Here is a 13,360-nt window from a genome sequence, read left to right as displayed (position 1 = left end):
AAAAGGCTTGGACAAAGAAGGGCTCTGCCAAGTCTAAGCCTTTAGCATTCAGATTTCTCTGTCAAATGTAATTCTCATTTATTCCCACTTTTTGAATTAGTCATGCACCATCTTATAGTTTTGAGATTTCAATGATGTAATAGTTTATTTTTAGAATGACATTGTAGGGTAGATATGAGATCTTGCTGGTTTGAATATAAAACAGGTAGAAAATTTGGGCCAGATGTGGCTGGTTTTTCTTGCTAAAGAGTTAAAATGGTCAAGACATGCCATATAATGTAACAGTGCTCCTACAACTTCATCAGAGGTTAAGGGCCCCACTACCAATTTATTATTAAGTGCTTGCTTGCTCCTGAGACAATAATATTTGATAAATAAATCAAGGAAGCTTACTTTGGAAGAAAGTAAAGAGTAAAGCCAGTGCACAGTTGCGTTATGCCGGATCACACCATTCATACCATCAACGTAGAGCATCACTACACCAAGAGCTGAAAAATAATAAAAAGAAATTAACTTTGAAACTGGCATTAAATTTATGGATGAACACACGAAATTTACAAAAAAAACAAAACAACAAAAACAAAAAAACCCATAAACCATATCTATTACTTCCAAGAGTGTATGACTTGGCAGCATGTACAATGATTTTGTTAAATGTTAAAGATGCCTTTGTAGCTGTCCCCCTCTCAGATCTCCTGTCCTTCCTGATCCAGCAGAACAGTGAAAATATAACAGCAGAAGGAAGAGAGGGCAGCACCAACACTTGGCTGCAACTTATTTTCAAATGAGTTTGTAATAGAGCAATGTAAAATAAAGTGCCTTCCTCAAGGACACAACACGCTGTTCTTTCCAGGAATTGAACCTACAATTATAAGATTGGGGGGGGGGTCCAACACTAGGCTAAGTGCCTTCACTAAAAATTAACAACAGCAAATTAAAATACTTTATAAAACATAAGTGTATTTTCTTTCAGATTGATTTCAAAAGTATCAAACTAGCAGTAGGAACAGAAGCAAAGTGGTATAGTGACTACCATAGTGAAGTATAAGCTCACAGCTTGTAGGTTCAAATCCACTGTAGGTATTTTATTGTGCCTTTGTGGAGAATACTTCATTTTATATGCCACAGTATACCTAGACACAAGAACTTCTTGAAAGTTATCTAAGACTTGCCTGAAACACAATTTCTCAACATGCAGTTTCTGATTGCACTTTCATATGTGTAGTGCAGGTGTGTGGCACAGAGGTTGGGCATTTGGCTCGTGGTTGTAAGATCATGAGTTTGATCCCAGGTGGCGTGCTGTGTCCTTGAGCAAGACACTTTATTTCACATTGCTCCAGTCCACGCAGCTGGCAAAAATGATTTGTACCTGTAATTTGAAGGGACAGCCTTGTCACATTCTGTGTCGGATTGAATCTCCCTGAGAACTACATGAAGGGTTCATGTGCCTGTGGAGCACTTGGCCATATGCACATTAACTTCAAGAGTGGGCTGTTCTGTTGATTGAAATCCTCATTGTAACCAGTGAAGTGACCGGTTGTTTCTCAGAAGATATGCATGATAAAGGTTTTCAAGCAGAGTGGATTAAGGAAATAAAACTGTTGTTTCTAGCAAGTTAAGTGACTGCATAGAGGCTTCCCTTTTGCTCAGTAATCTGAGTCAACCAAATGGGTTCAATTCCAAGTTTATTAATTTTAATTCATTTTTTCTTTGTAACTTCAATTTTCAGCCATGGTGAATAGCTTTGGAAGTAAGTCTTTGGTTAGTCAACTCATCGTTAGCACACTAAATTAAGACAAAGCTTTTAATGGTGACCCTGTAACCCAATAGGAGGTTAATGGACATTTTCGTTTGAATCAATTAGGTTTGATGCTCTCTTAATTTCTAGCATTGTGATAAGACACACTGCTTAAAGTAGTAATTGTTACAATAAACTAAGTTTCTAGTTGAGATTTATGAATGACTTACTAACTTTCAGGTTGAGATTAAAGAATGACAATTAATGAATGCAACAAAAACTTTGATGTAATGAAGAAAAGTGCAAAAATTGTATCTAACCTCTAAGGATAAAATTTTGGTAATTCTGGTCTGATTCAGCACCGACTTTAATGAGACAGTCAAGGCCATCATTTTCCACAAACTCATGGACTAAATCTTTGTCATCCTGTAGTTAAATAAGATAAAAATACTTTTGTGAGTAGTAGCAGACAGTACAGGAAATGTTTAGAAATGGCTAAGTAGAACAATTAGCAAAATAGGATAAAAAAATTGATCTTATAAAAATATAATTTTACATTGGTCTATGATGATAATTATACAGAACTTTTTCTGTAATTAAATTTCTGCCATGAAATGACAGTAACATAGTACAAAATGAAACCTCATCATCAGATCATCATTATATCATAGATTACCATCATATCATATCAGATCATCATCATCATTATCATCATAATATCTACCTTGTCATATCACCATCGTTATTTTAATGTGCACTTTTCCATGTTTGTATGGATCAGAATTCATTGACACATTTTCTACAGCTGGATGTTCTTCCAGTCACCAACATACACCCATTTCCAAGCATGGTAATACTGGTAATATTTCCTCATGGCTGGGCATGTTTTCACAGAAGATTGGAAATAAATAACACTTCTTATATGATAGTGACACTCATTTACAATCACTGCGCAAGGTCAAAACAAGGAGATAGTAACACACTCACACACAAACGAGATCCACTCACAAGACTTTTGTCAGTTCAAGGCTATTGTGGAAGACACCCAAGGTGCCATGCAGTAAGGCTGAACCCCAAATCACATGGTTGGGAAGCAAACCTCTTAACCACACAGTCTTGCCTAAAATATTCTGAGAATTAATCAAGTCTCCTTCTCATGAAACTAATCATATATTTAATCTAATACACAATAAATCATGTATACAACAGTATGATATCACCAATGGAAACGAGTTTGTACAGAAGAACATTATTGTTAATGAACATTACAATGAGTAAAAATTACCAATATTAATGAGATATTCAAGAGATTTACCTGGAAGATTTGTTTCAATGAGAATAAAGCTCGACGTAGTTCCCGTCCACTTGAATTTAGCAGTTTCTCTATAAAATAACAAATGAAGAAAGAACATCTTGATTAAGTCGCAGTTCAAATATATAATTAATTACAATACTAATTTAATAACACAGAGAAGTAACAAATTTCAAAAATATATGTCACAAGAGATAGTTTCCAGAGAAGTTAAAAGTAGAATGAGTATAAGGCTTGTAAAATTTCTTATCAGCATTTGTAAATAGCAATCAGTCAACATGAGGATTATAGAGGATTTATAAAATTAGTTTCCATATAATAAGCTGTAACCGTGTAATCAGGACAAGAGTTGTATTTTTCTCTAATCATTATATACAGTATGAAATGACACATGTCAAGTCAGAGATAAATTCTGTTGATAAATAACTATCAAATAAACTTAGAGGAAAACAAATTTTTCTGATACTATCGCGTAAATGGAATTGGTCCCTCAAATAGGATTATCTCTTTCCTACAGCACATACTACAGATTAAAGAATAACAGATTTCAATGCTAAGCTGTCACCACCACCAACACTACTGTGGGACAAAATAGATTACTAGTGTTTAGCTAATATCCTAACAATAGCATGTCACTAAGACTGACCAGAATTAATAAAATGTTATCCTTATTTGTCAAATCTTTTAAATTTAAAAAAAATTAAAATGCACAAACATACCTCAAAACAAAACAACACATGCTAAAAGTTCTAATTGTCATTCAGTGAATGGCTTTTTTATAGATCTGAATATGTCTCAAGCATATTTCAACAGGTAACAAGTTTGTATTTATGTACATCACTGCTTAGTGCTTGCATTCCATATAACATCATCCTCATCATTTAACATCCGCATTTCATGCTGGCATTGATTGGACGGCTTAACAGGAGCTGGCCAAGAAGAAAACTGCAGCAGGCTTCAGTGTCTGTTTTGGCATAGTTTTTACACTACACACACCTATCAGTCTATCTAACAATATTAACATCATCGAACATGGACGTTAAATGCTGATGCCTTATAAATATAATGTTTGTGAGTATGTGTGTGTGTATGTGTGTGTGCATCTGTATATGTTGTACCAAGATCAAAATATACAAATGTTAGTAATTCTTTAGATTCATAAGCTATTACATGTTGGAACAAGTTTCAAAAATGAAGTGCGTAGATACAGTCTTTGACACAGGAATTACAGAAACATGTAGCTATACATAACTCATATGTATACCTAAGTATTTGGAATATCTGCATATTCAGTGAAAAGTCTTTCAGCCTGATACTAATAAATCTCTGATAATTGTTTACTTCTAACATATGTACCAGCATTTCTTAGACAAAGTTGCTTTTTCTTGCATCATCATTCCCTACTGCTCAATCCCTGCTCTGACATTAACCACAATGGCCAGTCCTTTCTTCTCTGAACATCACTCTGGAATCTCCTCCTAGCACATGCCTTTCCTACAGATGCTGACCCGAAATATCTGCAATATTAACTACATTGACCTCATTGGTCATGGAGAGCCTGCAGCAGAGGTCATGGGTATTGCCCCACTTTCCACTTTTTAATTGTGTGTCTCACTCAGCAAGTGAGACATTAAAAAAAGTAGAAAGAAGTGTCTGTGTGCATGCGTATGTATATGGTTTGTTGGTTTATTATTGTTACATGGACATAGAAAAATAAAGCTGATGATTACACAAAGAAAAACTAAGCTAAAGTAGCTATGGTTTGAATAATTTGCTATGTTCCAATGAAGTTGGTAAAGAGATTTGATCCAATAAATAACTATGTATGTGCACCAAGAATGTACATAAATTAAGTTCAAGATCTCTCCAGCTCTTTATCCCTTGCGCTTCTAATGAGCTATGAACTATAATGATTACATTTTGTACCTCTCCATCACCTCTTGTCAATCTGTAAGGTTCATAACAATTTAAACTGAGAGGTCCTTGTCTTGTATGCTCTTGGTGAAACATAAAAAGCATCTGCACTAGTGTCAGAACTGCAGATGAGACTGCAAGCTGAGAACTGAAATTCAGGCATTTCAGAAATTGCCCCAATCATTCCCTTGCCCTCCTCATCCTCCACTTCTCCTCAGTCTGCAAGTATGAGGGATGCCCTACCACCATCACCATCATCCTCTCTTATATCACTTGCTAGCACTTCTTTACTTAGCATCAGTTCACCTGTCAAGAGCAAGCAGTAAATATTCTGCGAATGGTGCAATATAGACCAGCATCAATATCTGGAGAGAGAGAGAGAGACCTTAAGTCTTCATCTATCATAAGTCAAGATAACTAGATATAAGCTTCAACCTGTAGAAACCCATAGATGACTAGGGGACATTTACTTTAAGTTAACTAAAGAGAAGCTGTTAAAATGTAACAGTTTTTGTAACTTATGGAGATAACAAGAGCCATCTGTTTCTTTGAAATATATGTGAAGTTGAAATGCACATAACTACCATTCTTTAGATAAGAGTTAGACCTCTCACATCAAAGACTACTTTCAAAGTATGAATATAAATGTGTGCATGTGTGTGTGTATGCGTGTGTCCATACATACATACATACATACATATATGCATACATATATACATACATAAATGCATACATATTTACATACATATATGTATGTATACATATACACATACAATTATATATATATATATATAAAGTTTCAGATCCAATAGAGGTAGCATCAACTAAAAAAAGTACTCCATCCAGTGATTTAAATTAATTATATATATGCCTTGCGAGTGGATTTGGTAGACAAAAACTGAAAGATGCCCATCGTGTATGCATGTATGTATGTAAAGCTGGACTCAAGAGTCATCTTCTTAGTCATAAAGCGAGATAGATGAGTGACAACCTGGCCACTGGTGGTGGTGTAACACACCATACTAATCATATCTGTCGGGCATGTGGAAGAGAGTGTAATTCAGCAGGACTTAAATGACATGCAAAGGCACATGAAGCCCAGTTACAACTACAGCCGGCTATTACTGGTAAAGGTTTTAGTTGGCAGTTCTGTACAAGACATTGTAGATCTTTAGCTGGGCTAAAAAGTCACATTCGATCTCAGCACCAGTAACAGTTAAGCTTCATGCAATGGCCATACTCGATAACGAGGGGGCAGCCATAATATATATATCTATATATAAACTAAAAACTGTAAAACTCTTTTGTACTAAATGACTTTTATTTTATAAAGTGTGTGAGTGTATTTGTTTTCATGTGTATGTGTGGGTTTTCATATGCATGTATATCTTACGTTTAGCACTGCGGGGCACTCCTTTCATCACTTCAATGATGGAATTATACATTTTTTTATAATCATAATCAAGAAAACATTAAAAAAAAACCATTTTTCAGAAATGTATGCATTTGCTTGTTAATGACAGTCATTGAAAGCTGGTATGAAGAGAAATGAAACAAAAATTGCTAAAAAGTAGCTTTTGAAAACCTTATTTCCTTTTTATTTTAAATATATTTGTTTTTGAATCTAACTTGCTATAACTGTCATGACGAAGCAGGAAGCATGCCTTGGGATTATTTCCGGCTTCTTTCTCTTAGTTCAGAATGTATGAAGTGGAAGCTTTTTTTAAAAGGGAAAGGGGAGAAAAACAAAATCATTGTATTATACACACACACACACACACACACACACACACACACACACAAACACACACACACACAAAAAAAAACACACACATATATAATATATATATATATATATATATATATATATGTGTGGTTTGCCAATTGGCAAATGTCTTTTCTCAGGGTGTCAGCAGTGTAATGTTAACATATACTTTCCCAAGCAAATTTTATGCAAAAAAGTTAAAACCAGGAACTGAAGAGATGGTCATAAACTTAGTTTTCTGAGAATAAACCTTCTAGTATTTAGTCACCTAACAATATGTATATGCTCCTAAACTGAGGTACAGATATGTAGATAAAAATGATGGCAAGTGACTAGAAGTGTATATGCATACAAAAAAAAGAACCAAAAAAACAGAAGAGAGGTATAGAAGTGCTGTGACCTGTGGAGGGACAGTTTACAGGAAATATCTAATTATAGTATATCGTTAGAATACTACAGTATGGAAAAAGAAAAAAGTACTAAACAAAAAATAGAATGATAATAATAATAAATAAATAAATGAAAAATATCTCTCCAAAACTCAGAAGTCAACGCTGGAAGAAGTGGAGAACAATTAGCGATGATTTGTTTGAGCGAAAGAGGAGATTTGGCACATTATAGCAGTTAACTAGTTGGAAAAAGAGAGAGAATCTCTGTCAATAATTGAGCTGCTAAAAAAAGCCAGCAGGGTAATTAAGATGATGAGAGTAGTTTTAAAAACAGAAAATTATAGCAAATAACCCAATTTATGACTAATGCTTGCTTTAAATGACAATGGATGTCCATTTTGTGACAAGATTCCTATCCCAAAGTCAGATTAAATTATGGATAGCATTTCCCCTGGTCTTATTTACTGACAGCATTTTAGAAGTTTTTATTGCAGGAAGTCTATGAGAATGTGACCTTGGCAAAGAAGATAGTTGGTTACCGTGACTCTCCAAATAGCCAAAACTGACTTTTTCTTCTTCCTTTATTGCAAATATACTTGTACATTTGCTTTATTTCCAGTTTTTTTTTATTTGTTTATTGCTATTTAATGCTGATATAGAAAACTTTACAATTTATGTACTGAAGAGAGCAGGGAAAAATTAAAGATAGCAAATCAGCTAAATTAAAGTAAAACTTAGAACATCTATAAGGTTTAGACCACAAGTGAAGATTTCCATCTTCCCAAAAACATTTAATAAGTATTAGCTTATTGTTGCTTTGTGATTGCACTTTCTCAAACAAACAAAAAATGTTTCCAAAAAATCATAAGACTTATCTTACTCAATAGAATTAATGGCATTTTTTGAAATGTAATAAATTATTCTTTGTGTGGTTGACCCTGGCCCCAACTGGTCTAATTCTAATATATTACTGGTATCTATTTTTTTTAGTTTATTGTTGGGTAGAAAAAATAAAAATCAATCCTGGAAATAGCTTTTCCTTTTATCACTCAATATTAGAAAAATTTAATTAAAAAATGTTATTATTGAGTCAAATAATGCTAACTTTTATATGGGAAGTATTAAGTATATTATATAAACAATCTCAAGATATCATTTGTGATATCTGAGTATATTTTGCATGGATCAGACAGAATTTATTGAGGCAAATTTTCTTTGGCTGGAAGCCCTTTCTGTCACCAAATTTCACTTGCTTCCATGACACACACAATTATCACAAGATGTCATGATAAGAAGGCAAACATCCATGAAGGGTTTCTTTTTCGGTTTCTATCTACCAAACCGACGAGACTTTGGTCGGTCCAAGGCTATAATAGCAGACACTTGTGCAAGGTGCCATTTAATGGGATTGAACCCAAAGCCATGTAGTTGGGAAGTAAACTTTTGAATCATACATCCATGACTATGCCTAACAAAGCCTTACCTGGTTTTGTAAAACTTAACCATTTAACGATAATGTCTCTGAAATAAATGAAGCACCAAAACTTCTTAAATTTAACAAATACTAAAGAAATTAAACTTTTTTAATACTCGGTCAATGTTGCAAGAAAATATTTTTCATATTTATATAAAACAATGGTTATAGGTAGCAGAATGTCTAATTTTAGTTGTGCCAGAGTTGATATTGCCTTTTATTCTTCTGCGAGCATTAAAAATAAATACAGTAATATACATGATGTTGGTTCAATCAACTGAGGAATCCAATGTTGCAATCTACTCTTAAGTTTATTGCTGAAGACTGCTTCCACAGAAAACCCAAAGTACTAGCTTTGTTAAATTTCTTGTTTGTGTGTGTGTATGAGTGTATATGTATATTATTGCACACACACACACACACACACACACATTTCATAACAATAAAAATGTAGTATTATAAAGATTATAAGAGAAGCTATAACATTTTTCATAGCTCAGAGACATTGCTTAAATTCACACACACACACACACACACACATTTGTGAAAAGGAAGTTGAAGAAAGGTCTTAAATAATTCTATTTTCAATTAAGTGTGAAATAACAGAAGCGCTTCCAAAGAGTTCATAAAAGAAAAACTTCATTCATATAAGAAAGTGGTGTATCAAATAATTAAATGTGGACTCTGTTCTTTCACTGTCTAGACACTGCTTTTTTTGTCAGTGGTAAAATTAATGTCACTAGACACATTTATATTTTTCTTTTTCTCTGGTAACTTTTTGGCAATTAAAAAAATCTTTTGTATTATTTTATTGTACAAAGTTATACATGATTTATCAACTTGACTGTTGATGTTGTTTAACTCTAGATCGGCTCAGATCCAGTAGAACAATGACCAAAGGCATCCCAGCTATGACCTTCCCATCTTTTTGTATATTTAGAACAATACAATACGAAGCATTTTGTTTAATACTCAACTGATTCTGTCTATCCATCCATCTGCCCCCTTCACCATAATAATCCTTTTCTGTGATAAGTACAAAACCTGAAATTTTGGCCGAGGAGGCTAGTTGATTACATCTACCACAGTGCACATAGAGGTGCATGGTTTATTGGTAAGGGCAGTGTTTCTCAACCTTTTTACCCTTAAAATAAATTACATGTCTTAAGTAACCCTTGCACAAAAAAAAAATAAAATACTATATTTTTTCATTGTAGTTCATGTGATAAATATATATATATATATGTATATATATATATAATATATATATATATATATATATATACACTACCGTCAGAAATTAATTAGCACCCTTGATTTGCTCTTCACTCAAGGTATGTGCTGTCACCTAGTGGCCATATCTCGAACTATTGCTTTGTTGCGAGTTCACTGTTGCGCAGAACGATGACGTAACTTTGTTCGCAGAGCAGTTTGAGAGTCTACAGCCTTATGATGTTGACATAGCAGTGCAACAACAACTTGGAGTGCGGATGCAGACAAATTCCTTTGTTTAATAGATATAGGTAGCGCCTCGCAAGGACCGAAATCACACCATACTAAGTTTTCTCATCGCGTAAGACGTTTTGAACAGCTCATAGGTTAATTGATTTAACCTATTTAATGTAGAAATTTGAGAAGTGCTAATTAATTTCTGACGCAAGTGTATATATATATATATATATATACATATATATATTTTATAACATAATAGATTCAATAGGATGATGTCTATATTACAATAACCAATAACATGTTGTGCATGTACAGTAATATTAGGATCATGAAATTAGCATTAGCTTATCTCACTCTTTCTTGTGGAACCCCTAGGAAATTTTGCAGAACCCTAGGGTTCTGGGGAACTCTGGCTGAGAAATGCTGGGTTAGGGTGTTGAACTCATGATCATAAAATTGTGGTTTCAATTCCTGGACTAGGTGATGTCTTGTGTTCTTGAGCAAAACACTTGATTTCTCACTGTTCCAGTCCACTCAACTGATAAAAATGAGTAATCCTCAACAGGCTGGCATCCTGTCTAGAGAAGAATATACATGCCAGGGACACCATGAAACCAGCCCTGTGCACCTTAGAGAGTAATGTGGACTAACCACCTTAGTGTTCAACTGGTACTTATTTTATCAACCCCAAAATGTTGAAAAGCAAAGTTGGCCTTGACAGAATTTGAACTCAGAATGTAAATTTGAAAGAAATGCCGCTAAGCATTTTGTCCGACCTGAAAACAATTTTGCCAGCTTACCATCTTATTCTCCCCCAATAATAATAAATGCTTCTAATTTAGGGACAGGGCCAGCAATTTTAATTGGAGGGTAGGCTGTTAATCTATTACATTCATCTCAGTACTTTGCCAGTACTTTATCAGCTCTGAAAGGATGAAAAGCAAAGTTGATCTTGCAGGATTTGAAATCAGAACACAGGGAGCTGGAACAAATACTTTAAAGTATTTTGTTAGACAATCTAACGATTCTGCCAATCATCCACCCTTATAATTTATGCTACAGATACAAGGCCAAAAATTTGGGGGTAATGGTTAAGCAAGTAAATCCACCTCAATATTTGATAGATACTTTATTTTACCAGTCCCAGGGGAATGAAAGGCAAAGTTGATCTCAACAAAATTTGAACTCAGGATGTAATGAGCTATGACTAAATACCACAAAGCATTTCATCTGATGTTCTGCTAATCCACCACAATTTTAATAATAATAATAGTTTCAAATTTTGCCACAAGGGCAGCAGTTTTGAGGGAGGAGATGAGTTGATAACATCGATCCCAGTATTCAACTAATACTTATTTTATTGATCCCAAAAGGATGAAAGGCAAAGTCGACCTTGGTGGAATTTGAACTCAGAACATAGTGACAGGCGAAATACCACTAAGCATTTCATCTAGTGCTCTAATGATTCTGCCAGCTCGCTGCCTTAATAATAATAATAAAATAATAATAATAATAAAAATTGTAATAATAATAATAATGATAATAATTATAATAATAATAATAAATAATAATAATAATAAAAATTGTAATAATAATAATAATGATAATAATTATAATAATAATAATAAAATAATAATAATAATAATAATAATAATAATAACAATAATAATAATGATACTTTCTACTATGGACACAAGAGCTGAAATTTGGGGGAGGGGTAGTTGATTATATCAACCCCAGTACTAAACTGGTACTTAATTTATCGACCCCGAAAGGATGAAAGCAAAGTTGACCCCGGCGGAATTTGAACTCAGAATGTAGCGATGGGTGAAATACCACTAAGCATTTCTTGCAGCATGCTAACAATTCTGCCAGCTCACTGCCTTAATAATATTAATAAGATAACCTAGACTTAGGTCTGACATTAACCCTAGGACTCATTATCTCAGGGCTTAACCTGGTTTCTATGGTGCATCAGAGATTGAGATTACAATAAAATGCTTCAAAAAGAATGGCAGTCAGTTACAGGGCTAACTCCTCATGTCAGCTATTGCTGGAACTTATTTCCAGGTGAGTAAACTGGAGAAACATGAAATGAAGTTTGTTATGCTCAAAAACACAATGCACTTCCCAGTCTGGAAATTGAAACCATGGGCTAAAGATTGTGAGTGTAACACTCCCACCACTAGACTATGTACCTTCATTAAAAAACAAGAGAAATAAACAGCAGCTCATTAGTGTGAGGTTTACCTTTTGTTTATATTCCTATATTGTTCTAGAACTGGTTTTAACCAAGAAATTGTAGCTATCCAGGTTGGGGTGCTAATGCTGCTAATTTTATTCAGAGATTTATAGCAATTATTATTATTATTATTATTATTATTATTGTTATTATTATTATTATTATTATTATTGTTATTGTTATTATTATTATTATTATTATTATTATTATTATTGTCTACACTAGAAACTGAATCAGTCATCATACAAAGAGAAAAAAGTATAAACCTTTTGTGAAAATCAATGAAAAGGGTTCATTTAGTCCAAACCCATATACCCACTAATTATTAACAGGTTTTATGTAGAGAGAATAGCGACAATGATGGCATAACAAATAATGACTGCTCTCTCTCTTTCTCTTTACACGTAAACACACAGGCAGAGAGACACGTGTGTATTTGAAAACCTAAGTAATTCAGTCATTATGCTGTGTTTCCTATTTCCATTTTTTCCCCTCAGAGTCAGTATAGAAAGTAAGTCCTACAACATATATCAAGTACTCTCTAACTTATACTCAGGTCTCAGGTTCAATTCCACTGTGTGGCACATTGATTAAGTACTTTTACTATAAGCTTTGGGTTGACTGAAGACATTTTAGGTGAATGTGGATGGACAGAAAATGTGTAGAAATCAGTCAGATGGATTATACCAGCAATTCAAATGTCCAGGCTTGTCATACTGAGTCACACTGGTTCTATTTGATAATAAAATTGAAAATGAATGTGTGTATATATGTGTGTGTGTGTGTGTGTGTGTGTGTATATGTATTTATATATGTGCACATATATATATATATATATTTATACATATATGTATATATATAAATCTCTATATATGTGTATATACATATATATGTACATATATATATATATATATGTGTGTATATATATATTAATATATATGTGTATACATATATTTATATATATGTGTATACATATATTTATATATATGTGTATACATATATTTATATGTATGTGTATCTATATTTATGTGCATATACATACATACATTTATATATATATATATATATATATAT

At 33.4% G+C, this 13,360-nt stretch overlaps 1 protein-coding gene across 9 annotated transcripts in view; it reads right to left on the bottom strand.

The window, feature by feature from the left end:
• LOC115216655 (FH1/FH2 domain-containing protein 3) overlaps positions 1–13,360 on the bottom strand; it is a 168,283-nt gene that overhangs the window by 63,706 nt on the left and 91,217 nt on the right. For all 9 annotated transcript variants that reach the window (XM_029786153.2, XM_029786149.2, XM_029786150.2 and 6 more), the window contains 3 exons: positions 3,054–3,121; positions 2,059–2,164; positions 394–488 (listed from right to left, as the gene is read on the bottom strand). In XM_029786153.2, coding sequence (XP_029642013.1) covers positions 394–488; positions 2,059–2,164; positions 3,054–3,121 — 269 coding nt within the window. The remainder of the gene's footprint in view (positions 1–393; positions 489–2,058; positions 2,165–3,053; positions 3,122–13,360) is intronic.

Source organism: Octopus sinensis, linkage group LG10 (genome assembly GCF_006345805.1).
Source record: "Octopus sinensis linkage group LG10, ASM634580v1, whole genome shotgun sequence".
Lineage (NCBI taxonomy): Eukaryota > Metazoa > Mollusca > Cephalopoda > Octopoda > Octopodidae > Octopus > Octopus sinensis.
Note: the sequence above shows the minus strand (reverse complement) of the source record. Positions and strands in the feature narration are given on the sequence as shown.